Source organism: Electrophorus electricus, chromosome 4 (assembly GCF_013358815.1).
Source record: "Electrophorus electricus isolate fEleEle1 chromosome 4, fEleEle1.pri, whole genome shotgun sequence".
In the NCBI taxonomy this organism is placed as follows: Eukaryota; Metazoa; Chordata; class Actinopteri; order Gymnotiformes; family Gymnotidae; genus Electrophorus; species Electrophorus electricus.
Genome location: NC_049538.1, coordinates 27,054,755 through 27,080,586, shown reverse-complemented (window position 1 = coordinate 27,080,586; position 25,832 = coordinate 27,054,755). Strand labels below are relative to the sequence as shown.

Here is a 25,832-nt window from a genome sequence, read left to right as displayed (position 1 = left end):
GCCCAGGGGGGACTGGGTAATATAACATCATCATGGGGAAGCCTGCAACTGCCTTCATCTCCTGCAGCTAGCAACACACCTTATAGGCAGAGTGTAATCGCCACTCACTCCAGACTGCTACAGTGGGAGAGATATCACAGAGAGTGAGAGACTGGGGAGAGAGAGAGAGAGAGAGAGAGAGAGAGAGAGAGAGAGAGAGAGAGAAAGTGAAGGTAGGAGAGGTGAGAGAGAAGAGAGAAAGAGAGAACACTGACAGGCATATAGAGGAGGGTGAATAGAAAAGAACAGTTGGATTTGTTGACTGAAAATGAATCGAAGAGAGTGGGGGAGGAGTTGATGATGAGAAAAAGTCAATGATGAACGCTGCCATGCCTGTTTATAACTGTCCTATTTCACCCTGAAATGTGGATTTAAATGTCCACTTTGATACTCCATTTCATTGAGTCTCTGTGATTGCCATAGTGTGTCATAGCTGAGATTCAATTTACTAAACAAATGGCAATACTGTTAAGATTTCAATGTTCCCACCTATATGTAATCATGAGTAAATGTCACCTACATTCACCAGCTGATGAAAACCACTTACTTACACAACATTACATACAGATAAGTTAAATGCTGTGGTCCTTACAATGTAGCATAAGAGATCACAAAGGTGGCTGTTTGGAAAATACCTTTCTAAGGTTCCCATCAGTTTATGTTGAATCATTTGATAAGACCACACTGAGAATGAGCTATGGTGGAAGGAACATTCTTAAGGTGTCAATTTGATTGTGTGAGCCATATCCAACTGAAAGAACAATCCAAATGGAACGTCAGGCCTGCAATTCCACACTGATAGTCTATTTGCGTGTGTTACTAGCTCAATCATGATGAACAAAAGGTGAGCTGTCTGTAAATAGGAGTTCTCCATTAACTCTTAGCTCTAAACTAACAGCAGTGCACAGTCTACCCAGCCCTGAAGGAGAGACTTGGAGACATTCCTGAACTAGCACAGCGAAGGCTTCATGTAGGTAATGGAATCCACCCACGAGGCTGGGATGGAAATCAATTCCTCGAGAACCACCTGCGCTCCCAAGTGTGAGTGGAGCGCTTTGCACTCCCCTCACTCCCTCTCTCCCTTCCTCATTCTCTCTCCCTGCCTCCATCTCTTTCCCTCCGTAACACTTCTCTTCACTCCATCTCATGCTCCCTCCTACTTTTCCACACTACCTCTCAATCCCTCCCTCCATATTTTCCCTCCCTCACTATCTTTCCCTTATACCATCTTTTCTCCTGCCTCCTTCTTACACCATCTCTTTCCCTGCCTCTTTCCCTCTCTCCCACATTTTCTCACTACTTCGCATTGCCTCCCTCCTTACCTACCCATCACTTCCTTTCTTAGTCTCGACTCTACAATCTTCCTCACATTATTTCTTCTTCTCATTCTGTGCCACAGACCTCTTTGTCTGTAGTGTGATCCTCTCATATTTCTGGGGTGCAATTATGCCTCTAGTCTAGAGGCATAATTTAAGGAGTTCTGTTGTTAATTAGTTTTTATGCACTACTTAATGTATTAGTACCTTGTTTCTCGGTCTGGGTGTGAACTACTTTTCACTAGTAGCACAGGGTTTTAAAAGCGATTGGTAGATCTCGAGAGAGAACATCATACGCATAATAATCGAATACCGATTAAAAAAAACCGAGGCAACACTTTGACCCACTAAATCAATACTGCTGAGACCTCGTCTCGGCAGCCAACCACAAAGCTTAATTGCCGCGCTTCACAGGAAAAGCTTAATGAATTATTAAAGTAGTGTGTTTGTAAAAGGTAGTAGGAAATTATAAAATTCGTAGGAAAAATTATTTAGATGAAAATCTATTGAGAGTGCCGTTGTGTTGTAAGCTTTGTATAAACATTTAAATGTAGCAAGGCTAACGGTGTTAAGTTTTTTTGTAATTAGGTATCGTTCCTAATTTGCTTTCACCACCATAAGAGCGCGACCGCCCGTGGTTCTGAGTTAAATAGTCGATTTAGATATCTAAGTTGCACTTTTCACACTCAACTTGCATTAATATATGAATATGTGTGTATGTAGTCTAAATGGTGAATGATTGTCCGAATTATTCTAGTGACAAAGCTAAAGCCGCTCCAGACCCAGGCTGCGGCGAAATGAGAACAGGAAAAGATGGGCTACATAAAAGAAAGTTCAGTTGGACGTTTAAATGTCTGCTCCCATTACCTTGATTACAGCAAATATCCTGGACAATCATGTAAATGAGATCGAACCCGTTAATTAATCTGATCCACTACCGCTACGCCCAAATCTTCGCATCCATTTATTGTTAGAAATTAAGGTAAGCCTAACTTAAAATTGTTTACACTGACCAGTTGATAAGCACTTACGTCCAGTATGACAGAAATGCCTTTTCGCGGCTCTGGTGCGAAGAACTGCTCTTGGGCAACCGCCGCCTCCTCCTTCACATATTCCCGAGTTGAGATGCTTTTATTGTCGCTCATCTTGGTGACTATCCAGCGGACAAGCCCGTCTATTCCACCGGGCTGGGTTCCGCTGTTTCCGGACTGTGCAGCCGTCGCTGTCTCGCTGTCCTGAGCCCCGGGTTTGGGCTGGTCTTTGCTGTCCTGTGACCGGAGTTTGGGTTGTTCTTTGTGGAGCAGTTTGTGGACGCCGTCCCTGCAGTAGCGCGCTGCTTGCTCACACATCCTTTTGCCGCGGAGCGTTCATGCTGCGCGCTATGGGGGCAATCCCTCCCCTCCCTCTGACATCATCGGACATCCCAAAAACACACCTCTCGAAGGCATACACCACTCTAAAACTGTTGTTTAGCGCAGTGACTAAAAAAATCACATCGTTTAGCCTTCCTGCTGAAGTTATGCTGATGTGCTCGCGGCTTTCCGCACTTTCTGTTGTAGCAGTAAATAAATGCAAAAAAAACCCCCAAAAACCTAGCCCTTGTACTTGTATGAGTATTTAGTCTAGAACTGAATTAATAAACCTACAAGTATTTCTCCGTAGACGCATGGCTTCAGTAATGTAAAAAACTAAAGCCTGGCATGGCCAAGTCCACCTTGCTCCATGTAAACCAAAAGGTACCAGAGCAGTTCACTAATGAAGCGAGGGCTCTAATTTATCAAGCCCTGTCAAGCAAAGCTAAGATTAAGCCTGCCCCATCATACAGATAGCAAAAGTTAATAAAAGTTACATGCTTTTTAACATGTACCTATATTGGATAAGTAGCTCGCACAGTAATGTTTATATACATAATCCATTCAAATCTACTGCCACTGTATTTAGTCTGGGAAAATACACACCAAACTAAAGCCAACTTAATGTCACTGAGAGGATGTCTTCACTCTTGAGCCAAATGCTGTGCCAACAGGTATCTAAGGGCTACACTGGAGACAACGCCTAACACCAGCAGACCATTTTCATATTACTTGGACCTGTTCTATGAATCCCAACCAATAAAACAACTTTAAAGGCTGGATGCTATACCAAATACATACTGGCAATAGAGGTTATTCACCCATGCCTCTATGTTATATGAGATGTCCTGAGGACAAGCATTTACTAATTTACTAAAATATTGTTGGCAGCCATTAGGAAAGCCATAACTTAAAAGTGGTAAAATCAACCTGTGACCAAAATGAAACACCCCCCCCACACACACCTACACCTACCTATTTGGAAAATAAACATACTATTCCTATTAGTGGGTTTAAAATTGTTACTTGAATGATGCATTATATGTATCTGTGATTCATGATTGACTAGTCTAGTCTGCTTTGTATTAACATGTTATTAATCTGTGGTATTATTTCTATTACATATCAAATAAAACATTTCAAAAACCTATTGATTGAGAATCTGAGATTTCATTAATCTACACCGAGAGGAAACCAGGTAGTTCAGCCATTTTAGGCAGGGTACTTTCTCATTCCTGTGATGCCCTCATTACCTTAGCATCTCTATAAATGACCTTTTAAGAGTTGAAAGGAAGTTAAAAGGCTCCCCAGTCCTGCCCTTTGCCAGAGGTGATTAAGTCATCCCTACAAAAAATCCCCTTTATTTAATTAGCCCTGGGAACAACCCCCTCCCACACAGTTTGTGTTCCCATAGCGAGGCATTTAGCCCAACAGCAACGTGGAGTTGAAAATGTGTCTCTTTAATGTACAGCAACCGGTGGCAGAACCTTTTTTTTTTTTTTTGCTTTTCCTCACGAAGCATAACACGGGTAATTACGACAAGTCATAATCTCTTGTCTTCAGCGGCGGCAGGAACACCACCTCCTGCTGTCTTCGAGAGGCTGTTACAGCTCGTTTCCTGCCATGTTGCGCAACCTAGCGCAGCGGTGCGCGGGCCATGCACCTATAGAGCTGGGAAGGCCCTTAGCAGGTGAGCGGTTGCTCTGGTTACCGGAGTCTCATCAGCCCAGTCGTGCAGTGCCTGGTGAGCAGTGGGCTGTGCCATGCCCTCTGGAGCCCCTCCCATCCCTGGATAGCAGATGGGTGGGCTTCCTGCTGGGCCCCACCTCCTTCACCTACAGATCCATTCGGTCTTGATTACCCTGTAAATGGCTCATGAACCCTGGTGGATGCAGGTAGAAAACCATCAAATGCATCTTGGGCTGATGCATTTCAGTGTTCTACCAACACTGAATCAGTTGGAAGATTCACGACTGCAAGTCCATTCAGGCAGTTAGAACTGATTTTATTTTCTTTAAACTTACTTCACACTCAAATGTTTATAGCAAATGTGATAAACGTTATGCAGTGGCATAAATGCCAGATTTTCCCGGGACCTGGCGATGGACCAGAAGCAACTCAACATTATCATTTTGTCAACTGATCTACTTAATTGTCTGGGCTCAAGAGGATGTTTGGAGAGGAGGGCATGGTGAACAAATTGCTGAAAAACTGAGAGCCAATTTACTCTGTGCCCGTAAGAGGACCACAGCTTAATGTCAGGCTGTCCTTGCTTCGCCTGCACTCGCCCACTCTCTCATTAAAAGCACTCCCACAATCCATGAAGAGTCTCACAGACTCAAAAGCACTGAAATATACCAAAGTTTTAAGCTCATGGGCAAATCAAAAATTTGCGAGACATTTTACTAAGTGCTCCATCTCATACTGTGCATGTCTGCCGTGCTCACGCACGTATACAAATGTGCATGCGTGCACACACACACACCTACACACAAGCACACAAAAAAGAAAGGAAAGAATTTACTCTTTGTATGTCTGATCATGTAAAAGGTGCTAAGGGCAGCAAGTGCACCTCCTGGTGGTCCTCAGTAGGACTCTGAGCTCAGACTTACAACCACAATGGCCTATATACTTTACCTGAACTTGTTTTAATTATTCCTAGATTAATGTATGCAAGCAACAGCCATTTATTAAAAACAAATGACAAATGACATGAATACAAGACTGCTTTAAATTAACAGCAATTGCACAAGCACAGACAAAAAAATGTAATTTTTAAAGCATCTTTTTAAAATTAAAATTAAAATTGTGTAATTTAACTCTTAAGGTGAGTTATGATAGTAATTTGTAGTAAGTTTGTTTTTTAAAACTTAGCAGTGCCTAGCAATGCCTTATAATGTCTTCTCTCTTTGAGGCAGCTCTGGGCAGAAGCCTTTGAGATAGTACACCCAGGAGAGGACCTGCCCATGACCTTCTGATCGTGGGCTGGAGATGGTCAGTTTTCCTGTGCAGGGGCCCTTGGAGCCTGCTGGTGGGCCCTCAAAGCTCACCGAGATGTTGTGGGTCTTTTTGGAGTGGATGGTCTCTACACCCTTGACGGTGAAGACTGGGTTGTCTACTTGGAAGGAGAAGGCGGTGGCCTGGAGGAAGACATTCTTGAAGGGGATGGACACACTAGAGCCGGCACGGATGGCCAGGGGGCCCTGGGCTTTGGGAGGGAGGCAGGTGCCACACAGAGGGAAGACGTACTCTCCGGCAAAACTGGATGAGAGCGTGAGGGTGCCCCGCACCTCGCCCAGCTTGGAGGGCTCAAAGTAGACCTCCACACTGACATCAGTGCCTGCCTGGAAGCCTGCTGCTGCCGTAATGTTCTTCTCCACAATGAAATCTGGACAGTCGGTCTAGGGAAGGATTTAGTAGGGTAGGAGGAGGCAATGCATACAAAGATATGTCAGAAGGTTAAGACCCATTTTAATTTGACTATACAGTACAAACAGGTAAAGATGGGCAATGCAGTAAAAGTAAAAAATTATTAAAATGCATCTAGAACAACATCACAGTAATGTGAGGTCCTGATCTGAATACTGCAAACATATTTTTTATGGAATTTTGTAATGGAATATTTCTTCAGTGGACCACTAAAGCTGTACCTTGCACGTATATTCGGCCTTGGCACGGGAGTAGTTGGTGAATTTGGCGTTGAGGGAGTGGCCGGCACCCAGCTGTGCTTGGAAGTAAAGGGGTTTCTCCGGAAGTGCAGGGTGGGCTCGCAGTAGCAACTCGTGGTGGAAGAAGCCTAGCTCGCTGTTATACAGCACCAGGCGTGTGGTGGACTCACCTGGACGCAGGGGCTGGTACTCGAATGTCAGTGTTCCCTGTGGAGGGGGTGAGTGCGAGAGACTTTGGTAGCAGTCCTTTGATATGGAAAAAAAAAATTCTTAAAACATCCCTTTCAAACAATATCTGCTTAGTTTTTATTCTGTACTGACTAGGAATGAAAACAAAGCAGCCGGGTTTCTGCCTCACTATCTTGTCTTTTGTGTGCTAAAACATCTGCTTTGATGGCAAGTTGACAAATATCTACCTTGATACTAAAACAAAGCTAGGAATTCAACATGCACTAATTATTAAATACCGATCGATCAATTATTCAGAGTGATGACAAAGGAATATCTTGTTTATCCACTATGAAGTTACAGTAAAATTCCTTTATTTTACATTCTGCTCCACATTCTGTTCCACTGACTACAAGGTAGCTTCCCTGTCACTGCCATTTATCTTTACAGCTTCCAAAACAAGCTTGGAAGAGAACAGCGCCTAAGAACAGAGAACAGCACCTAGAAAAAGAGAACAGCACCTGGGAAAAGAGAACAGCACCTAGGAAAAGGAGCCCCCTACCTTGGAGAGTGCAGGTACCGAGAGCTGAGAGGGCAGGTTCACATCCGCGCTGCGACACTCTGCGCTGAACACCAGGCTCGTGGGTAACGGGTTGTCCACCTTCACGCAGGCCGAGGTCGTCTGCCTGGCTGCCGTCACCATCTCGATGGTGCTGATCACCCCCGGAGGCGTTGCCTTGAAACTAAGGTTGTAGAACAAGTACTCGCCTGTGGTCTCATTTTTAAAAGTGACCTGTAGAATAAGGAGGTGCAAAAGGTCAGGCCAGCAGAGTGTTTGTTGGGCTTAACAGGGAAAAGCAAAACTGCTAACGTGGCTAATAATGTTATATTTAATGGAAAGCAGTAATGCTAACAGGTTATCTTATAATCATTCTTAGCAACGTTAGCATTTTAGGGTATTCTTTGTATTGATTTCATCTGTCTTAAGTGGAATGTTGAATTAGCACAGAATGGACTGGGCCTTGGCACTTGCTTTGGCATTGTACTGGCCCTCTTTGTAGCTGAAGAAGGAGATTTTATAGTCCCGTTTGGCTAGCGCAGGCACGTCCACATAATCCAGCCCCTTTAAGGAGACGGTGTTGTCAGGCCGCTCAAGCTTCACCATCTCTACGGTAACGCGGAATCTGCATGGGATAGGCACAGCATACGTTACACAACCACATCAGTGCTGTGACATTCATAATCTGGACACGCAGTTTTAATAATAATCACAGTAATGATCCCAGAGATAATCCCAGTGAGGGTCATACCATAATTATGTACGAGGAAGACCATGTAGAGTAGTGTGTGTGTGTGTTTGTGTGTATGTGTGTATGTGATGGTGTAATACCTCTGTGGTTTGGGTAGCCAGTTGTGCACAGGCACTATCTCTGTGTAGGGTGTCTTGCAGGGGACTTCATGGCTGATGGTGCCCACAGCCTTAGGTGGGTCGGCCGTGCCCTGCAGGCTGTACAGCATGCCCGCTCCATCAGGGAAAGAGAAGAACACAGAGCCCTGGGCCACACACCAAAACACACTCACAGTCAGCACTTAGCCCTGGGCCACACACCAAAACACACTCACACTCAGCACTTAGCCTAACACAGAGATGGAGGGCTAGCATTCACGTCACTTTCTTATTGACTACAAGTACAGTAAATACACACCTGAATGAACTCAGTTTTCCAATTACTTGCTGCACAATTTGTCTGAAAAAGCTTTAAATAGTGTTGAAAGGCAATTTATCCTTATTAGCCTAGTTCAAATTAAACTAGTTCTTGGTCAGTCATACCTTTTGGGAATTTTGGGATTATTGCATATTTTAACATTAAAGATGTGTAATGTTAAAGTGGGGCTGATAGAGGGTGTACCAGGTGCTTTCTGCCTTCCGTGGTCATGACCACGGGCTTGTAGGTAATCTCATAGGCCTTGTTCTGCTGGTAGGGCTCGAGGACAAAAGAGGGCGAGGCGTTCCAGTACTCGCCCTCTATCACTGGCTTCAGGCTCCATCGCTGGTTAGTGCGGTTGGACAAAGTGAGAGACTGAGTGCACTGACCGCGCACCGGGCACACGAAATTCACCACCTGCAGAAGGCGGCACGGAGCATGAAGTCACTATTTAGCCAACAGCCATGATATGGTCACAGGCATTCATTACGGCTTCCATGCAATGGAGAAGTTGGATAAAGCAATTAAACTGTACCTAGTAGTAATACCCTATGTTAAAGTAAAGACAGTCCTGTAAGGCTCACAGGTAATAAACAAACATTGTCACTACAAGTACGCATGCAGATTGGCACAAGTCCTACCTGACTGGCAACTGGGGGGACGATGCAGGAGCCAGCCAGAGTGAGGGTGACAGGCTTGCCTCCCTCTATGGAGCAGCAGAGGTTCTCATAGCACAGGTCCTGTTTCACCTCCACAGGAGCAAAGGTCACCTCCAGGGGCACCTCCACTCCTGGGCAGAGATAGCCCTTGGCAGGGCAGATACTGAAGTCTGGAGCAAAGCACTTTAAATCCCACTGGAACCTGACAGGAACACATGCAGAAGATGTCCAAAATGAAATACATGACAGAGAATACTTCTGATGTAATTAGAAGCCCATAATTGTTGATAGCAATCAAAGGACAGTAAAGTAAATGTGTATACCATAAGGTGCAGTAGTCTAATTCCTGTACCACAAACTGTAGTATTTCATTATTTATCAAAACAATTCTACAAACTTTATACATTTGGTACTAATTGTTTAATACAATACAAATCATTGTTTTAACTGATAGAAAAATCCATGATGGAAACCAAAATATGAATATCTAAGTTCAAACATCATTTGTTTCCATTTTTTAAATGTTGACACTACATATTTCATTCATATTTCATTCAAATGATAGCACAAGTATGCCTCTAAGACAGTGTTAATTGATGTTGTCTCTTAATGACCAATATCTGATATTGAACCATTAGTACGGTCCTGTTTGATGTTGATGCTGCTAGCACTGTTAAAAAGACTTCACATTTTCCAGCTGTTTGCAAGAATGTTAAAAGAGCTTAATGATGCAATTTGAGGCTAAACAGGTTCCCATGAGTGCTAAGAAACCAACCCACTGTCAAACTCTACAGCTCCTATAGTGCACTTTGGGACCTTACAGTATATTATACTGATTACCATTCATTTTAACCTCTTCAGTATATTGCCTAGTTGCAAAAAAAAAAAAAAAAAAAAAAAAGTAAAAAAAATCATAAAACTTTGCCTATGCAAACAGAGGGCTAAGATTTGTCTGTAATGAGTGTAACAGGGTAACAATAAAGTGAGAATGTAATTACATCAGGATGGTACAGTATAAAACAGCAAAGGATTCAGTGATGTCTTTCTAGAATGAGTGAACTGTGAATTGCAGAAAACAGCCGTTAGTTGCTTTATTTACTCTATAGAGTATATCAAAAGCATGAGCTGACTTATGTGTGACATTCTGGCAAGCTTAATTGTCTATGCTCTTGGGGTGGATGTGTGTGTGTGTGTGTGTGTGTGTGTGTATGTGTTTGTGTGTCTGTGTGTGTGTGTGTGTCTGTGTGTATACACACCTAGCCCCGATATCGCCTGTGTTCTGCAGGATGATGCGTCGAGCGGTTTGGCAATGCTGGGCCACAGCTCCAAAGGACAGATAGTCCTGGTCCAGCATGACCTCTACACCCTGGCAGCAGCCCTTCAGCACCAGCAGGGGACGCACAGTGCCCAAACACTCCAGCTGCAGCTCTGCACTGAAGGGGGCCATGCGCTGCCTGGGGGCAAAGAGCACCTCCACCACGCACCTTCCGCCTCCAGCACGCAGAGTCACGTCCCCCTCTGGATGTACAGACAGGACCTGGGAGACGCCCAGGAAGAGGGTTGGGGTTGCTTGTTTGTGTGCGTTTGTGTTTGTGTATGTATGTGTGCGCGCGCATATGTGCGTCCTACCTTAGAGTCCAGTAGAGCGTGTGTAGATGAAGTTAAGAGGAGAGAGAAGGTCAGTGGTGAGCGACTGTTGTTGATCAAAGGGATAAGCTTTTTGCTCCTCTGGCCCACCTGCAGGGCCCCCACTTTCACCACCTTCTGCTTTGGATCCTCAATGTCAATCTGTGAGAGCCCGACAAAGACCACACGACAGCAAAAGGTCTGAGAGTTCATACACGCAACCTGTTCAAAGCAGGTCAGACTGTACTGTAAACTACTGTACTGTAAAGCTCATTCAGATATAATCAAAAATACTCGACGCCCTTCACAGCAGTTCAGAGAACTTCACTTTCTCACCTTCATCTCTATTCCTTGTCCCAAGATCTCCACTACCTGCTTGGAACATTCATTGATATCAAAGACCACCTTCTCATGGTAGGACACTGCTTCTCGGGGGTAGAAAGTGAAAGACACCTCCATGCGACCACCAGGGGGCAACACCTCAGGGGTGAAACTCACTTCCAGGAAAGGGGTGTTGGAGAATAAGCATTCAACACTGTGGCAAATGAAAGGTAAACATAGCATGAAAATATATACTATGGTACAAAAGATTTATTTGTACTATAAACTATATGAGCCTTGTCTACCTGATTCCTCTCTCCCCTTTATTACTGATAACCAGGGTGTGTGTGGTAGGGACCATGCCAGCACAGTAGATAAATCTCATTCCAAAATTGAACTTGACGAAGGAGAACTCCAGGCCGGGAGGGGAGGCCGAACCCAGCAGAGAACAATGAAAAACTGGGCCGTTCTTCACCTACAGGGAGGAAAAGCATGGGCATAAACCAAAATACACTGCAGAAAGAAAAGACATGAAAAAGAAAGATGAAAGAAAGGCCTCCAAAAGTACAGAGAGAGAGAGAGAGAGAGAGAGAGAGAGAGAGGTATAGAAAGAGAGACATGGATTAAGGCACCTTGATTAAGAAGCCAACGTCTTTAAGGTCACATTTTTGCAGGGGAAAGAAGCCGAGGACGCAGCGACTTTGTCCTCCCACTGGTACCACGGCTGTTCTGGGCTCGGCCTGCAGGTGGCGCTGCAGATCTGCAGGTCCCGTTAGCTCATACTGCACGTCCAGGTTGAACTTTCCCGGGTTAGACACCAAAAAGGCACAGGTGGACCTATCACTTAGCTCCACCTGTCCAAAGGGAAGAAATGACACTGAGGTAAAACCTGTCTGCTCAAGCCATGTAAATGGAAGTCTAAAGAACGTGCAATGATCTAATAGGTCAGTGCATTAAAATTCAGTCAATAGGAACTGATCTTCCATGGCTACAGTTGAAAAACAACATGCAGCATAAAGTTAGGCCAGTTTTCAGGTTGGGAAAAACAGTTTATTTACCACCTTTATTTAACTCAATGCTGAATGTCATATCTGATTCTGTGGCAGATCAGCAAATGTAGGCCAGGAATTCACTAGCAGATCAACTACAAAACAAAAACCCAAAACAAAAAACACTCAGCATCACCCCCAGCTCACCAGCTTGAAGTCCACAAGGTGGATGTTGGTGTCAGAGAGCTCAGTGATGACTCCTTCCGGACTCTCGTACTGCACATAGGCATTCATGCTGTAACACTCCGCCTTCACGTTCATGGTAAGGGGCTGAGCTTTTCCTCTGATAGGCACCAGCAAGTTAAACATCACTGGTCCCTCCTGCATTGGTGTGAAGGATATGACCAAGGGGATCCTGCAGGCAAACAAGTATTTTATCTTCAAAAGAAAATGAGTACTGAATATGTGATTCCTGTGACATTTTGCTGGCACAGGTGTGAGTTCAGTGTGCTGAGGGTGTCAGCTGCTCACTTGTCTCTAGGGGGCACTGTTCCTGCCATGGGCTCTAGCAGCAGGCTGTCTCTGAAGGCCTCGGAGTAGCGAGAGAACTGCTCGATGGTGAAGTGGAAGGGCTGGTCTTCGCCATTGACCACGTAGACAGTTTTATGCATTTTGTGACCTGCATGTGGACAGATAAAACACATGCCACTGCCATGCTATCATTTTAATCACCTATGTCTAATTAAGAGCTGCTGATTGTTGGAATTAAATTAGGTAAAATAACAGAAATCCTTTCACCACTCACATATTTATATACTTTCTTCTAACACTGTAAATCTTTAGGATTTCTACTCTTCGCAGGCTCACACCCAGCTTTGTTACTCAGTTGGAATCTCACCGATAAGCAAGCTTCCCAGGTTAAGGTGAGCATGATCAATATACACCATAGGATCATCAGCCACGCCCACCAGCAGGAAGGGCACAGAAAGCTTATGTTCGGGGACTAGGAAGGTCCAGAACGACTCCACCAGATCTGGTTCGTGGGCATGGAATCGAAATGAGACCTGGGGTAGGGCATTACAAACACAGAGATATGCATGAATACAGCATAAAGAGCAAGGCAGTTTACATTTAAATCTACCGGATACAGTATGTATATAGTTTGTACTGTAAACCCATACATCCACTTTTTTGCCAGGCTGAATGGTATTGTTCGGTGTGAGACAGGTGAAGGGTTTAGCCTCAGAATCTTCACATTTCCACAAGAATGAATATGGCTTGTTGGTGGGGTTTATTATGCTGAACTCCCTGCAGAAAGAATGAAGTTTGACAACCATCCGTGCAATTACTAACACAGAGTAATAATAATAATAGTAATTAACTAACGTAAGTAAAATTTATTTATAGGGCATATTTAAATTGACAAAAGCCGACCAAGTGCTGAACATAGTTAAGAATGGAAGGAAACAAATAATACCAGGACAAACCAAAGGTATAACACAAGCAAATGCCCATACTGTCTGCAACGTTAAAATGCTAGAGTATGAGGTACAGTATGTTTTGCGTCTCGGTAGAGGGAGCAGATTTAATGTTCAGTGGCAGGCTGTTCCACAGCCTCAGCACAGCAACTGTAATGGAGCAGTCACCCTTTGGCCTTGAGCTGAGAGTGTGGAACAATCATGATTGACTGGTCTGAGCACCTCATGGAGCAAGGAGCAGAGAATGATCAGAGTAGGTCAGCAGTATAAGATGGAACCTGTCCATTTTACATCCATGTACACAGAATTGTAGCCATCTACAAATCCATTATAAAATCATTGATTACATGTTCCAGAGAGAAATGGGAGAAAGAAAGAAATGGTTTGAAATGAACTATTTCATTACGTTGGTAAAAACAGATCTTAACAACACAGTTAATTTGCTGATAAATTATTAGGTCTGAATTAAAAAAAAGGAAAAGAAAAACACCTAGAATTTTTAATTTTGGTTCGATCTGTGTCAATGCTCCTAGGTTAGGACCAGATTTCAACATTTTATAAGATTAGTACTGCTGATGTCTTACCTGCAGACACTTGTGCCAACCCCCAAAGATGTGAACTCTATGACTTTGGTATCGGGGTCCAAAGTGGTCCTGGGTGGGGCCCCATGGGGTCCACGGAGCTCGGGGTTGCGTCTGTTCATGCTGAGATAGTCTGAGTTCTCGAGGTTGAAGTGGCAGTAGGGCAGCAAGCAGCGTCCGCTCACCGTGATCACAGGCCCCTGCTCACCCTGCAGATTGGGAATGCTGCCAAGACAATTTAGCAAACGCTGTTACCCAGGTATGATACAACTACTGAAGTGTTGGTCAGAAAATGTAGGGAATACTTTTGCCAAAAGTGCTAAATTGGTTGACAGAGAATGAGCACTAATAGGCACTGGTTGAGATGATCCATTTGTAGAATACCAATCATTCATTACCAGCAATGTAAAAGAAGTTTTGGCAAAGTATCTCTTTAGTGTGCTGAATGAGTACAGTTTAAGTGTGTTTATAATTTTAAATATTTAAGATATAGATGAAATGGACTACAGAAACAGTTTCATAAAAGTAGTTGTTTTGTCATAAGACAGTTAGTTAACTAACAGAATAGATGTTGAAAGGAGCTACATCCAGTGAGTGAAAGATTCTTTGGGATGTTAATCACATGTATCTTAGTTGTATTGGCAAACCTGCACACCAGCCTGGCCTCATAATGGGCCACTTCCAGAGGGGAGAAGCGGAGGCTAAAAGTCTGGCTAGCTCCAGCCTGGATTAAACCCACACTGGGCTCCACGTTGAAGGGCGGGAGCTCAGGATCTCCCAGCAGCAGAGTGGACACGCTTACCAGAGAGCTGGCCGGCCGCAGCCCAGAGCGAGGGGTCGTGCCTGTACAAGCATGGTAAAATAAACTTAAACTGAAACACCAACAAACATCAATCTAGATACACATTTTGAGACATTAAGGTCTATATCTGTCAAGGAATTTGGGGTATTATAAATATAATCAGTAATGAATTTAGCTATTTCTGATGTGAGATGCATAATAAAAGTGTACCTTGCTGGTTAAAACCCCCAGGCTTCCCTAAGGTATCCATGATAACCTGCCAGGAATACTCCAGCTCCACAGTGCCTTGGTTGGCCATCTGCATCCTAGAGGCATCACCCAAACTACATTCATTATATTCATTCATTCTCATTGAAGTGTATTAAAGGAATATCAAAAAGGTGACAGCATTCCTAATAATGGATGATCACTAGCAGGATCCAGTAAATTGAACGGATTCTGCAGTGTCTGCTGTTCAAATAAGGTTTTTTTTTGGTGAAGTCATGCATACTGGAAGACTCTGGTTTGGTAGAGCATGGTGTCTTTGAATTGGATGGGTTCAATGTCACACTTGAACTTAGCATAATTGCACGTAGCACTGATCCTCAGTTCCAGCTCTCTAGAGGAGTTCTCCAACACCAAGTGGGCAGGCTCTGGGTCAGCCTCTACCACCTGAGAACAGAAAAACCCCAGACGATGGTTTCTGAGTATTCAGTATTTATGGCTGTGTTTCAGTCTGATTTACAGAGAGAGCTATATAGATGATGTATGCACTAACCCTGGTATACGACTGCCCTTTCATTTGACTGATTTGACAGTCATAAATGCTGCCAAACTAAAGCATAAATTGCTAACAACCCTAGCATCTGGTGTGCAGTAAATTAAACTGGCTTACTGAAGAATATTAGTTATTGGCCAATGGCAATTTGTAATTTAACATTTCATAAATGTATTTAGATTTCTACTCTTTTCATACTCAGAAATAAATCCACATCATTAGACAAGATGTACTGTTAGCGGTGCGATGGTAGCTCAGTGTTTAAGGTACTTGACTAGTAATCCAAAATTATCAGTTCAAGCCCCATCACCAGATTGCCACTGTTGGGAAAACTGAGTAAGGCCCTCAACCCTCAATAGCGCAGGTCATATTTTGTCATTGTTGTAAGTTACCTTGGAGAAAAGGGTAAGCTAATTGCCATAAATGTAAAATATTATGCTTGGCTACAGAACAGCCATTAAAATGAGCCAGAAGGCCTATGTGAACAAAGGCCCAGAAGAGTCAACATTGTCAGCACTCTCATCACTTCCTCTCACCTTCCTCTTAGCTGGTCGCTGTAGTGAGGCCCGTGTGCTTGACTCTACCCATTTGACAGTGCGGAGGCGGTCGTCCCAGTCTGGCACTTGGTCCACGGGCTGGTGGAAGGCTATCTGGCAGAGTTTATACTTTACAACTTGTGCGCTCAGCACCACAGGCTGCTCTGAGCAGAAACTTGCAGTAATCTCCTTGGTGCAGCCAGCATGGAGGTGGCCCATCCGGGGTGAGAAGCGCACTTGAGGGCCATCTGGAGGCCACTCGAAGCGTAGCACCTCCGTGTCACTGTGGTTGCTTAGGGTGAAAGTCTCGTGGTAAAGACAGCCAACTTGACAGTCTCCAAAGTGCAGCAGGTCGGATCTGGGTGTGAGGGGTCCTGTGAATGGAAAGGAATAATGGGGATAAGGCTATTGCCTTGATTCAGTTCCTACTGACTTTTGCTGCCTCTTTACTTTTAAGCTAATGGAGTTTAGATATAGTTAGAATTATGCAATTAAAATGTGCAAAATGTCAACATTTGCCTTAGCTGAGTGAAATATTGCTTATAGTCATTTTTTTTAACACTGTACAAAAATGACCCAGCTTCTGATTGAGAGCTTTAAGACAAGTTTGATGCTCACTCTCTGCGTTGTCCTGGTCCTGAAGAACCTTACTGCTGATATTGTCCAGAGAGATGATGTCACAGTAGCCCTCTCCTAGCAACTGCACTACTGTGTCCTCATACTGGTTGTCCTGCACCAACAGCTGAATATTGGCCTCGAAGTGCTGTGCCTCCTCAGGGTAGAACTCCACCTCAAACCTCACCCGCTGCCCTTCCTTTAGGGTCATAGTGGCCACATGAGCCGTCTGTCTCTCTGTGAACGAGATTTCAAGTCTGTCAGTTTGCTTACTGAAGAAGTTTCAATAAGGGCAAACTAATGCTTTAGCAAGTAGTTATTACAGTGGATTCTTAAAAGTTGAGATGGGCTGAGTTTGAACATTTAACCTAAACATTTATATATATATATATATATATATATATATATATATATATATATATGAATCTTGTAAGTTATGTGAATAGTCTCAAATTTACCAGTTCCAGGGTCACTGGTTATGTGTGAGGAGATGTGACTGCATACAGATGTGTCTGGAACTGCCTGCATTGCAAACACTCCCATCTTGTCAAGTAGATCAATGCTAACCTAAAGGAGTCATAATGGGAGATATCACATTGGTGAAAATGCCAGCCAGGTGAGACCACTACGCCACTAACCAAAGCCTTGAGCCTTTTAACATTACCTGTGCAGGCACACTGCTGATGTTCTTGATAACCAGAGGGAGGCTCTGTCCCTTGCCTACCAGCAGTCGGTTGAAATGCAGCACCGGCTGCCCTTGGCTGTTCCTCTGAACTGGTTTCAGAACAGTGATGTAGGGCAGATTGCCTTCCCCCATCAAATCGAACACCAGTACCTTGCCCTTGCTCGTAGGAAGCAGACTAATAAAGACAAGAGCGAGCCATTTCTCGTGTCAAACACCCTTCTGCACCCCCAAGTTAAAAGCAGCTGTCTGCATTAAGCACATGCTCACCCGGTTGCCCCTTCCAGGGTTGCCTCAAACACAGCAAGGTAGGTCTGCATGGCCTGTGGTGAGAAGGTGACCGTAGCGAAGGCATGCGAGTGGCTGGGGATAGTCATCCGTGTAGGGGTAAGCTCAAACACCTCAGCGATGCGCACAGACATCTGGAGAAGTCAGATCCAGTAAATAAAGTCAAAGTCAATAAATGCATGTTGTTAACGTTTGCAGACGCAGCACACATGCACACACCTTGGTGAGGACAGCCTTGACCTGGAGATTAAGTTCACAGGGAACTTTGCCAGGGTTGGAGAGGCGGAAGCGGGCTTTGGCCGACCTGCCCACCAGAACGTTGTTGAACACGAACTTGTTCTCGTCCTGAATATAGATGCCCATAGCATCTCTATACTGTTCACAGTGCAGCATGTTACTGTTTTTACATAGTCGGTGCTCCTCAAAGATGGAAGCAATGTCCTTATGAGCTATTCCTATAAAAATAATGTAAATTTATGTGAAAACCATTTAGGAGTTTAAAATGTTTACTTCATATTTATGATTATGATTATATCCTTAGGATGATCAGAATCATTCCATATAACAGGCATTTAGATCAAAATCAGATAAGGCTGTGAGGATATGCTGCAGTAGTCTCATAATTTACTCATCAGTTAGGGCCTAAAGTCTATATAAAAATGACTCCATTTCTCACTCTCCATTTTGCTGAAAGAATACTAAATCACTAAATTTCCCTAGCTGAAGATGACCTTACAAAGTACTCATGTATAATATATGCTTGACACAGGATCAGGAGAAAATGTTACACAATAGCATACACAATTAGCATGTGTATGGAACCAGCAAAAGAAGAGTTTTGAATTATCAAAGACATCACTGAGCACAGTGAATCTTTCCACTCACAAACCTGGTATGCAGACCTCTGCTATCAGCCTGTAGGGCATTCCTCCTGGGCTGTCAGAAGGGTCTCGGTCACTTATGTCCACAACCAGGCACTCCTTCCAGTGGCCTGTCTGCTCGGCTACACACTCCACAGTGACTACCTGCTGTGCACCAGGCGACAGGACACCAAAGCATGGCGTCAAGGAGAACACTCCCATAGTCATACGGCTCTGCTGGCAAGAGAAAATGAATAAGGCCAAATACATTAATCATCTGCATAAAGTAAGTGTTTGTAAGAAAGGTTTCAATCTGATGATAGTTAAACTGACTTTGACACTCATAGAATGCCTTCTACCTGGGTGGGAAAGTCTTTCTGGACAGAATCGGATCGGCGTAACTTGGATGGAACAGATGGTCTTGCAGAGTGACTCTCTCTGGATGGCTTTTTTCCCATGCTTTAAGAGGTAAGGTTTCCAATAAGAGAGCGCCAGACGAAATCTGGCAAATAAAGTGTAAGTAAGGGCCATTGTGTGTACCTTTTTCTCTGTGCAGGAACTGGGAAATCTTTGCACATTCTGGAGATGATGAAGCGGATGTCAAAGTCACCATGGTTCTCCACAGTGAGCGTCTTCATCTTGCGGGAGCCATGGATCAGTGCACCAAAGTTGATGTCATTTGGAGGAGTGAGACTGTACTTGGAGAAGACAGACTTTGCGGATATTGTGATGGGTATAATGACAATTGTTTCTTCACCCTCTGCGATATTTGGTTCAATCACCTGGAGCAAAGGACAAACAGTTATTCAATAAGAACATGGTAAGGAAAAATTATGCTGTACGATGATTGGTCTAATGCCATATTAAAGGGGGTGGGGTCAATTGACCTGGCATTTTAGGATTGGCTGCTCCTTAATGGACACCTCCTTGCTGTAGCAGAAGATGAACTGGACGGAAGTATGCCTTTCATTGGGGTGGAGAGAGCCTTTCAGAGGCGTGATGGTGAACATGGAGTTAAGGTTGGGCATTCCAGGCTCAGTGGGCTCCAGCATGAACCTGAAACAATGCAAGCCCAGTTTTTCTTTTACCCCTGTTTTTCTTTTTTCCCAGTTTGGACAGAGCACCCTCAACCATTTCACTGTGAGTTATACTGTGTATGACTATGTATGTGACAAATAAACCAAACTTGAACTTGAACTTCAACATCGCCCTACTTTAACGCTGTCACCACTGAGCCTTTAATGACATTATGGTAAATAGGCTGGACACTGTACATTGAATGCTTATGTGTGACGAGTGCCCGAGTGCTGCAGTGCACAGAACAGGACGCACAGACTCCCTCGACTTCGTGACACATTTAAAGACATTGAACGTAAAAGACAATGGTGGCATTCACACATAACATTAACAGTGAACATAAACACACAACGCTAATGATAAAGATTGCAACATTAACACAGGCTAGACAAACAATAACAATGGCTGCACAAACATGGATACTAACATTCTACTCAGACGCTAACAAACAATGAAAAGCACTGAGGATACGCACTGACGAGGGTTTAAATAGACTGACAAATACTAAACGTTAAACCCCATGCAGGTGCATGCCATCAAAGGGGGTGTGGCTACAAACAAGACTGAACCTGCCCTGCACGCAGCAGGCCGTACTACGTGACTTGTGGGGGGGGGGGGGGGGGGGGGAGCGTTCCGTGACAATATGTACATACTTGTAGGCTATTTCATATTTGCCTTTGTTTTTCAAATTAACAGACAGCTTCGCTTCTTCTCCTACTTTGATTGTTCCAAAATCCAGACCACCATCAGCACCTATAATACATTCAAATGAATTATGAATATAAAATAAATTGAGATTCATTGCTAGATAAATATATACAATAGATCTGATACATATATGGGCTGCTGTCTGAGATACTGTAGGTACCTTTAAGAAAGGTGATGTCCAGATTAACGTCATAAGCCTCTGCAATGATCTGAATGTTTTCCGTGTGGACGATACCAAGAATGTTCTCTACATCTGACACCTGTTCAGCACATACATCCATACAATCACCAGTTTAAATGTTCATAGAGCAATTCAGGTTAACAGCAGAGTTCACTGCTTTTCATTCAGCATCATGACCAAGTCATCTATCATATATAATATAATATAATATAATAATATAATACGCTATAATTACGATTCATCTCTGAGAGATAGACAACAATGGTTCAGTGAACTACCTCTAGTCTTATGGCTTTTTTCAGGTTGATGGGCTTCATTGCCCGGAAATGCAGGTGCAAGGAGAACTCTGAGTGGGGCATGATGACACCGTGGTCCTGTGACACACTGAACTCATCCCCCAGCATCTCCAGACCACTCAGCTTCCAGACCACAGGGAGCATGGTGGGATTTCTCAGACATAGGCTCCGTGTGTCCCTCCTGAAGGAGTGAGGCCGTGGCAGAGAGCAACATGTTTCATCAATTTAACCTTCATTACAGGCTAGTATAGGTGAATATATTAGCCTGATTAAAAGCTAGTTCTGGATAAGCAAAATGTGCTCCCAGGAGGTCTACAACACACTGATTGTTAATGTAAGCCATGATCATTAATGTAAGCCAGATGTGGAATCTGGGTAAATATTATTGTCAGAAACTATAATGTTCAGAAATTGGAACATAAATGCATCCAAAAACTATTAAGACCAAAACATGTAAGAAATTTACAGTAGCAACCCAATGGACTGACAAAGCCAGCGCTTTCACAATTAGCCAATATGTCTTCAGAGTTCCATAAAAACACGTTGAAACCTGAGCAATATAAAGTGTGGAGTGTGATGATGTATACCTGTGAAGGAGAATCTTGTCAAAGTTGAGGAACTTTCTGTCCACCTCCAGCTCTGGCCGGACTCCTCTGCAGGCGATGCGAAAGACAGCAGGTTCTGGGTTGTCCTTAATATAGCACATCACACTGTCTTCGATAAGGCCCGGGGTGGTGGGGTATGCCCATACTCTGAGCTCCTGTAAAATTGTATGGGCATCAAAGACACCAACTCCACTCAGAACAAACATACCCAACTCCACAGCAAACATACCAAGTGACATCTTACCTCCAGAGAGATAGTTTTGAGCCTGCATGGGTTAACTTTGACAGTGATTTGACAGTGTAGTGGAAGATGCAGCCTGCTCCTGCGATTAAACCTAAGGTACCCCAACACCACTCAAAGAAAGTCTGCTTATCAAGATGCTCTGGAATACCAGTCGCTGCCTTTTGGAATGACTGAACCCTCACCCCTGAGACAGATCATCACACACTTGGTTTACTCCTTTCCCTTATCAGGTCTCCACACCACTCTGTAAAGAAGGAGGTATTTTACCACGCCGAGACACATGGTCCAAATGCCCTGGACTGGGGCCAACAAAGTCATAAAACCTCTCATGTGGAATTTAGGGATGACTTCACAACCTGGAATACTTAGATCAAGAAAAACGTATAAAGACCATATTCCCGAAGGAATACTGAAATTTGATGTCTCCCTTGTGAAAGCTTCTCGCGAACATTGCAACAAGACCATGATCATGCACAGAATCTAATCTTATCAATTTTTTGCTATATTCGTTCTGTTCATATGCTGTCTCGTGGTGTCTATAGCGAGTTGCATTTCCTAGAGATAATTATGTCCAGGTTAATATTTCCTCCCCTCGTTAGTCAATGCAATAATAGGAATAGGAATCTCCTCCCCTTTTAGGCAACCCTCCGGTAGTGACGTTCACCACTAGCTAGTCTTAGCACCATAGCTAAACAGTTCTCTGGCTTGTGCAAAAGTTCTTCCCTCTGATCCCAGTTCTTATCTCCTCTGCCCCATTCTTTTCTCATTCTATTTTGTACGCCTGAGTCAAGTCCGTCATAGTAGTTTATAGCACCCCTTTCACAACATCAATAACGTGTTTATTCTTTGACCAATAAACTTTCCATTTATTCAACAAGTTGGTTGTCATGGCAAATATATTTGAAGCAATGGTATTTGGTCACTGCACAAGAAATGAACTAATATTTTCTCTATATTTTAGGGTGGTGCCTCTTTTCAACAATTCATAAAATTATGTGCTTTTGCTACAACAGTGTGTGAGAAAGGCCTTCGCCGAACCAGAGAACAGCTTAATAACTAAATAGGCTTTATACGGGACGTCAGTGAGAGAATGGAAAGGCGTACCTTTTTTTCATTGGGCTTAAGGACCATGCTCGAAGGGTCCAGAATGAATGTCGTGGCTTTGGTGTCGTGCTGAAAGCAGAAGTAAACCTCGGCTTCCATTGAGGAGTTATTGTGCATTACTAGCCTTTCTGTGTTTTCTGGGTATTTCCTCTCCTTGTATCTATGTAAAGTAAACAGCTGCTGTATTACAGTGAGAACAATTATCTGTGTAATTTGCTCAATTATTTACCAAGTCACTATGAAACTCTTGTCACTAAAAATTGCTTGGATAGTGCATTCATGACAGTACCTGTCTCTGATCTTTCCACAAAGCAAAGGGCCAAAGTCGTACAGGCTTGAGCGGATGATGTATGTCTTCTGCAAGCCATTTCCAGGCTGCAGGACCTTTTTACAGTGAGAAAACACTGTCCTACCACACAAACCCATAAATACCATTATCAACACAATAAAAATGTATCTTGATGAGCTCCAGACACCAGCCAATGGCCTGTTTTCCATATCTGCAGGTATAACATACTTATGGTCTTTGCTGACTGATGGGAAGGTGCAGATGCCTCTGCAGCAGAGCTGATAGCAGCGTTTGGTTCCCATCACCTCGAAGCTAAGTGTCTGATCAAAACTACCAGCCACAGTTGAGCGAAACCAGATCTTCATTGTCACCTCGCCATTCGCTGGGACAACCCAGCGGAAATGAGTGAGCCTTCAGTGGAGCGACCATAGGAAGTCCCCAACACCAGCCAAGAAATATGTCAAAAATAGCAAAAACTGATCAAGACAACTGTTGCGTTTTCATATACAAAAGCATACTTGTCTATGTGGGTGTGTGTGGGTGCATGTGGCATATGTTCTGTACCTCTGACTGCGCTCTGACTGGCTGTCTCCCACAGATCTGCCCAGGTCGGTGTCAGATAAGGAGGTTACTGCACTGAGTGGAGGAGAGCGAGAGGCCGTACTTTTGCCTCCTTTTTTGGCTGGAGATCGGCGCTTGTCTTTCAGTCTCTCTTTGAGAGGCACGTCCTTCAGTGGCGCATTCTTCCCTTTGCCTTTAGTGGGGGTTGCCACCTCCTCCTGACAAGCAGACATGCAAACACTTGTGTCTCTCATTCAAATGGTGCTTTCATATACAGACTACATACAAAAGAAACCTCCAAACTAAAGTATACATACCTAAAAGAAGCATGCAATATGCATCACAGATGTATGTAGGACAGATAACTAAACCTTAACACAAATCATTCTGACTGCTTGCTGATGGCACCTGCAAAAGATTCTGTATACCTTAGCTGGCACCATGGGAGTTGGGGCCTCTTCCTTCAGATCCTCCTCCTTCTTCTCCTTAGACAGGTCTTCCAAAGACGAGGGCACCAAGAAGGTGAAGGAGTGAGCTGGGGAGTGAGCACTGGACGTGAGCTGGGGACAGGGCACTGATCTCTTCTTGGGGTATGGAACTACGGAGAACAGCATAGGAGGAGGGATGGGTGGACCTCTGGGTCCAAGTCCCAGCCCATCCAAAACCTAGGAGGACAACATTGGAAAAGAGTCAAACTCAGCTCAGGATGCAGTGCATAATGATGTTGTCAAAAACCCATGTTATGCTATGTTCATTTACCACTGTACGTTGATGTTGTAAACATGCTGACAAAGCAAAATGTAGAACAGTGCTGTTATTGATATCTGATTTTTTTCCCCACCTATGAATAAAAGTGCTTGATGTGGGATTTAATTTTTTGGAGTCTCCTGCAAGACTTGGGATTTTTAGTGATATGAGACTTTTATGTCCTAACCTGTTTTTATTAATATAAGAAAATAAGAACACATTTAAGGCCCTTTCAGAATTTACAAGCAACCTTGACCAATTTCCTCCTCTTAACGGCAGCATCCAAGACAAATGTCCCTATGGGACAACAGTCTATCTAATCTATTCTAATCTAATCTAATATTTGCACACCCTACCATGCTTCAAGCCTCTTTGAAAACTGCCCTTTCACTTTTTTATGTTCAAATGCCAAAGGCAAACAGACTCAATCCTGTTTGAGTGGCTAGCTAATCCTGCTCTACCTCCTCCAGGGATGGTAGCTTTAAGCTGCAGAGAAGCTCGGTCCCGCCTGGCTGCTCCTTCCCGCTAATGGAGACGCAGATATGGGGGATGACCTGTGGGGCCGAATCCCTCTCCGAGCCCTCTGCGCCATCGTGCAACACGAGCGCCTGGCTGGTCGCCGGCGACAGCAGCTTAAGGTCAGCAGCATCGGTTTTCAACCTCTCCCTCTCGTGCCTCTCCCGCTCTGCTTTCTCCTTCTCCCTCTCCTTCTTGGCCTTCTTGCCAGAGGGGGCCCGGCGCTCGGCGGCCTCCTCGGGCTCCTGGGGCGGCTCGTCAGAGGAGGGAGCCTGGAGCAGGACGCCCTGGGTCCGGTCCCAGTACCGCAGCACGTGTTGGACATGCAATTGGCTCTGCTCGTAGAGACGGAAGCGGGACAGCAGCTGCTTCTCGGCCTCTGTGCACTGTTAACATTATTCACAAACAAAGCTAGAATCACTACAGGGGATTTAGGACAGGATTGAGGGAACTCTATCCAAATGGGTGCAGCTAATGCAAATTAAGAGGTTTAGGGACTCTAAATAACCAGATTATCTTGTTATGTGTTTCCTGGTGATTTGATCCCAGGCTACTGCACCTAGAAACAGCAAGAACATTTTTGTGATACAATAGTTGAATTAGGCATGAACAAATAGGACTGCATGTGGAAGGGTTGTTTCTGTTCAACAGCCAACTCTAAGGTGATTGCAAGCAATGTTACACATTGGGGACAAAAGATTCTTACGCAGGCTTCTCAATGAAAACAATACTCTTCTTGTTTTCATTTATGACAGAAGACCCATTAATGGGCCTGACTTTGGCTTAAACTGACCAGCTCTCTCTCCAGATCATCCAGTGTCAACAAAGACTCTTCATGGCCACCTGGCTTGCTGTCCTTGTTTTCTTTGGATTTCTTTTTCCTGCCTCCATCTTCGAGCTCTCTGGCACTCTCCAGAGGTGAGTCTTTACCATCTTTGTTATCTGTGCAAGCAGATATCGCCCTGCCCTCTTTAGGCACAGCTGGCTGCTGGTCCAGTTTGCTTTCGCAATGCAGTGCAACAGCGGACTATAGAGAGGGCAAAGGAATTAACTGTTTTGTA

General features: G+C 44.1%; 2 protein-coding genes across 2 annotated transcripts in view; both read right to left on the bottom strand.

Annotated features, from left to right (window-relative positions):
- Positions 1-2,742, bottom strand: part of necab2 (N-terminal EF-hand calcium binding protein 2) — a 78,503-nt gene extending 75,761 nt beyond the window's left edge. The window contains exon 1 of the mRNA XM_027003989.2: positions 2,387-2,742. Within this exon, the coding sequence (XP_026859790.1) occupies positions 2,387-2,704 (318 nt within the window). The 5' untranslated portion in view covers positions 2,705-2,742. The remainder of the gene's footprint in view (positions 1-2,386) is intronic.
- Positions 2,743-4,732: 1,990 nt separating this feature from the next.
- The window catches only part of hydin (HYDIN axonemal central pair apparatus protein), a 64,920-nt gene continuing 43,820 nt past the window's right edge, over positions 4,733-25,832 (bottom strand). The window contains exons 45-85 of the mRNA XM_035525645.1: positions 25,565-25,798; positions 24,717-25,157; positions 23,937-24,173; positions 23,512-23,726; positions 23,176-23,358; positions 22,948-23,067; positions 22,659-22,818; positions 21,293-21,465; positions 20,688-20,886; positions 20,389-20,488; positions 20,174-20,273; positions 19,331-19,499; positions 18,984-19,225; positions 18,803-18,902; positions 18,473-18,680; positions 17,803-18,038; positions 17,566-17,717; positions 17,278-17,473; positions 17,072-17,180; positions 16,617-16,850; positions 15,999-16,372; positions 15,196-15,356; positions 14,916-15,010; positions 14,551-14,746; positions 13,907-14,128; positions 13,026-13,152; positions 12,743-12,908; positions 12,376-12,523; positions 12,052-12,259; positions 11,488-11,709; positions 11,161-11,330; positions 10,871-11,069; positions 10,538-10,696; positions 10,165-10,445; positions 8,891-9,110; positions 8,454-8,666; positions 7,934-8,097; positions 7,577-7,727; positions 7,106-7,336; positions 6,358-6,582; positions 4,733-6,108 (exon numbers count right to left, since the gene is read on the bottom strand). Of these exons, the coding sequence (XP_035381538.1) occupies positions 5,599-6,108; positions 6,358-6,582; positions 7,106-7,336; positions 7,577-7,727; positions 7,934-8,097; positions 8,454-8,666; positions 8,891-9,110; positions 10,165-10,445; positions 10,538-10,696; positions 10,871-11,069; positions 11,161-11,330; positions 11,488-11,709; positions 12,052-12,259; positions 12,376-12,523; positions 12,743-12,908; positions 13,026-13,152; positions 13,907-14,128; positions 14,551-14,746; positions 14,916-15,010; positions 15,196-15,356; positions 15,999-16,372; positions 16,617-16,850; positions 17,072-17,180; positions 17,278-17,473; positions 17,566-17,717; positions 17,803-18,038; positions 18,473-18,680; positions 18,803-18,902; positions 18,984-19,225; positions 19,331-19,499; positions 20,174-20,273; positions 20,389-20,488; positions 20,688-20,886; positions 21,293-21,465; positions 22,659-22,818; positions 22,948-23,067; positions 23,176-23,358; positions 23,512-23,726; positions 23,937-24,173; positions 24,717-25,157; positions 25,565-25,798 (8,250 nt within the window). The 3' untranslated portion in view covers positions 4,733-5,598. The remainder of the gene's footprint in view (positions 6,109-6,357; positions 6,583-7,105; positions 7,337-7,576; positions 7,728-7,933; positions 8,098-8,453; positions 8,667-8,890; positions 9,111-10,164; positions 10,446-10,537; positions 10,697-10,870; positions 11,070-11,160; positions 11,331-11,487; positions 11,710-12,051; positions 12,260-12,375; positions 12,524-12,742; positions 12,909-13,025; positions 13,153-13,906; positions 14,129-14,550; positions 14,747-14,915; positions 15,011-15,195; positions 15,357-15,998; positions 16,373-16,616; positions 16,851-17,071; positions 17,181-17,277; positions 17,474-17,565; positions 17,718-17,802; positions 18,039-18,472; positions 18,681-18,802; positions 18,903-18,983; positions 19,226-19,330; positions 19,500-20,173; positions 20,274-20,388; positions 20,489-20,687; positions 20,887-21,292; positions 21,466-22,658; positions 22,819-22,947; positions 23,068-23,175; positions 23,359-23,511; positions 23,727-23,936; positions 24,174-24,716; positions 25,158-25,564; positions 25,799-25,832) is intronic.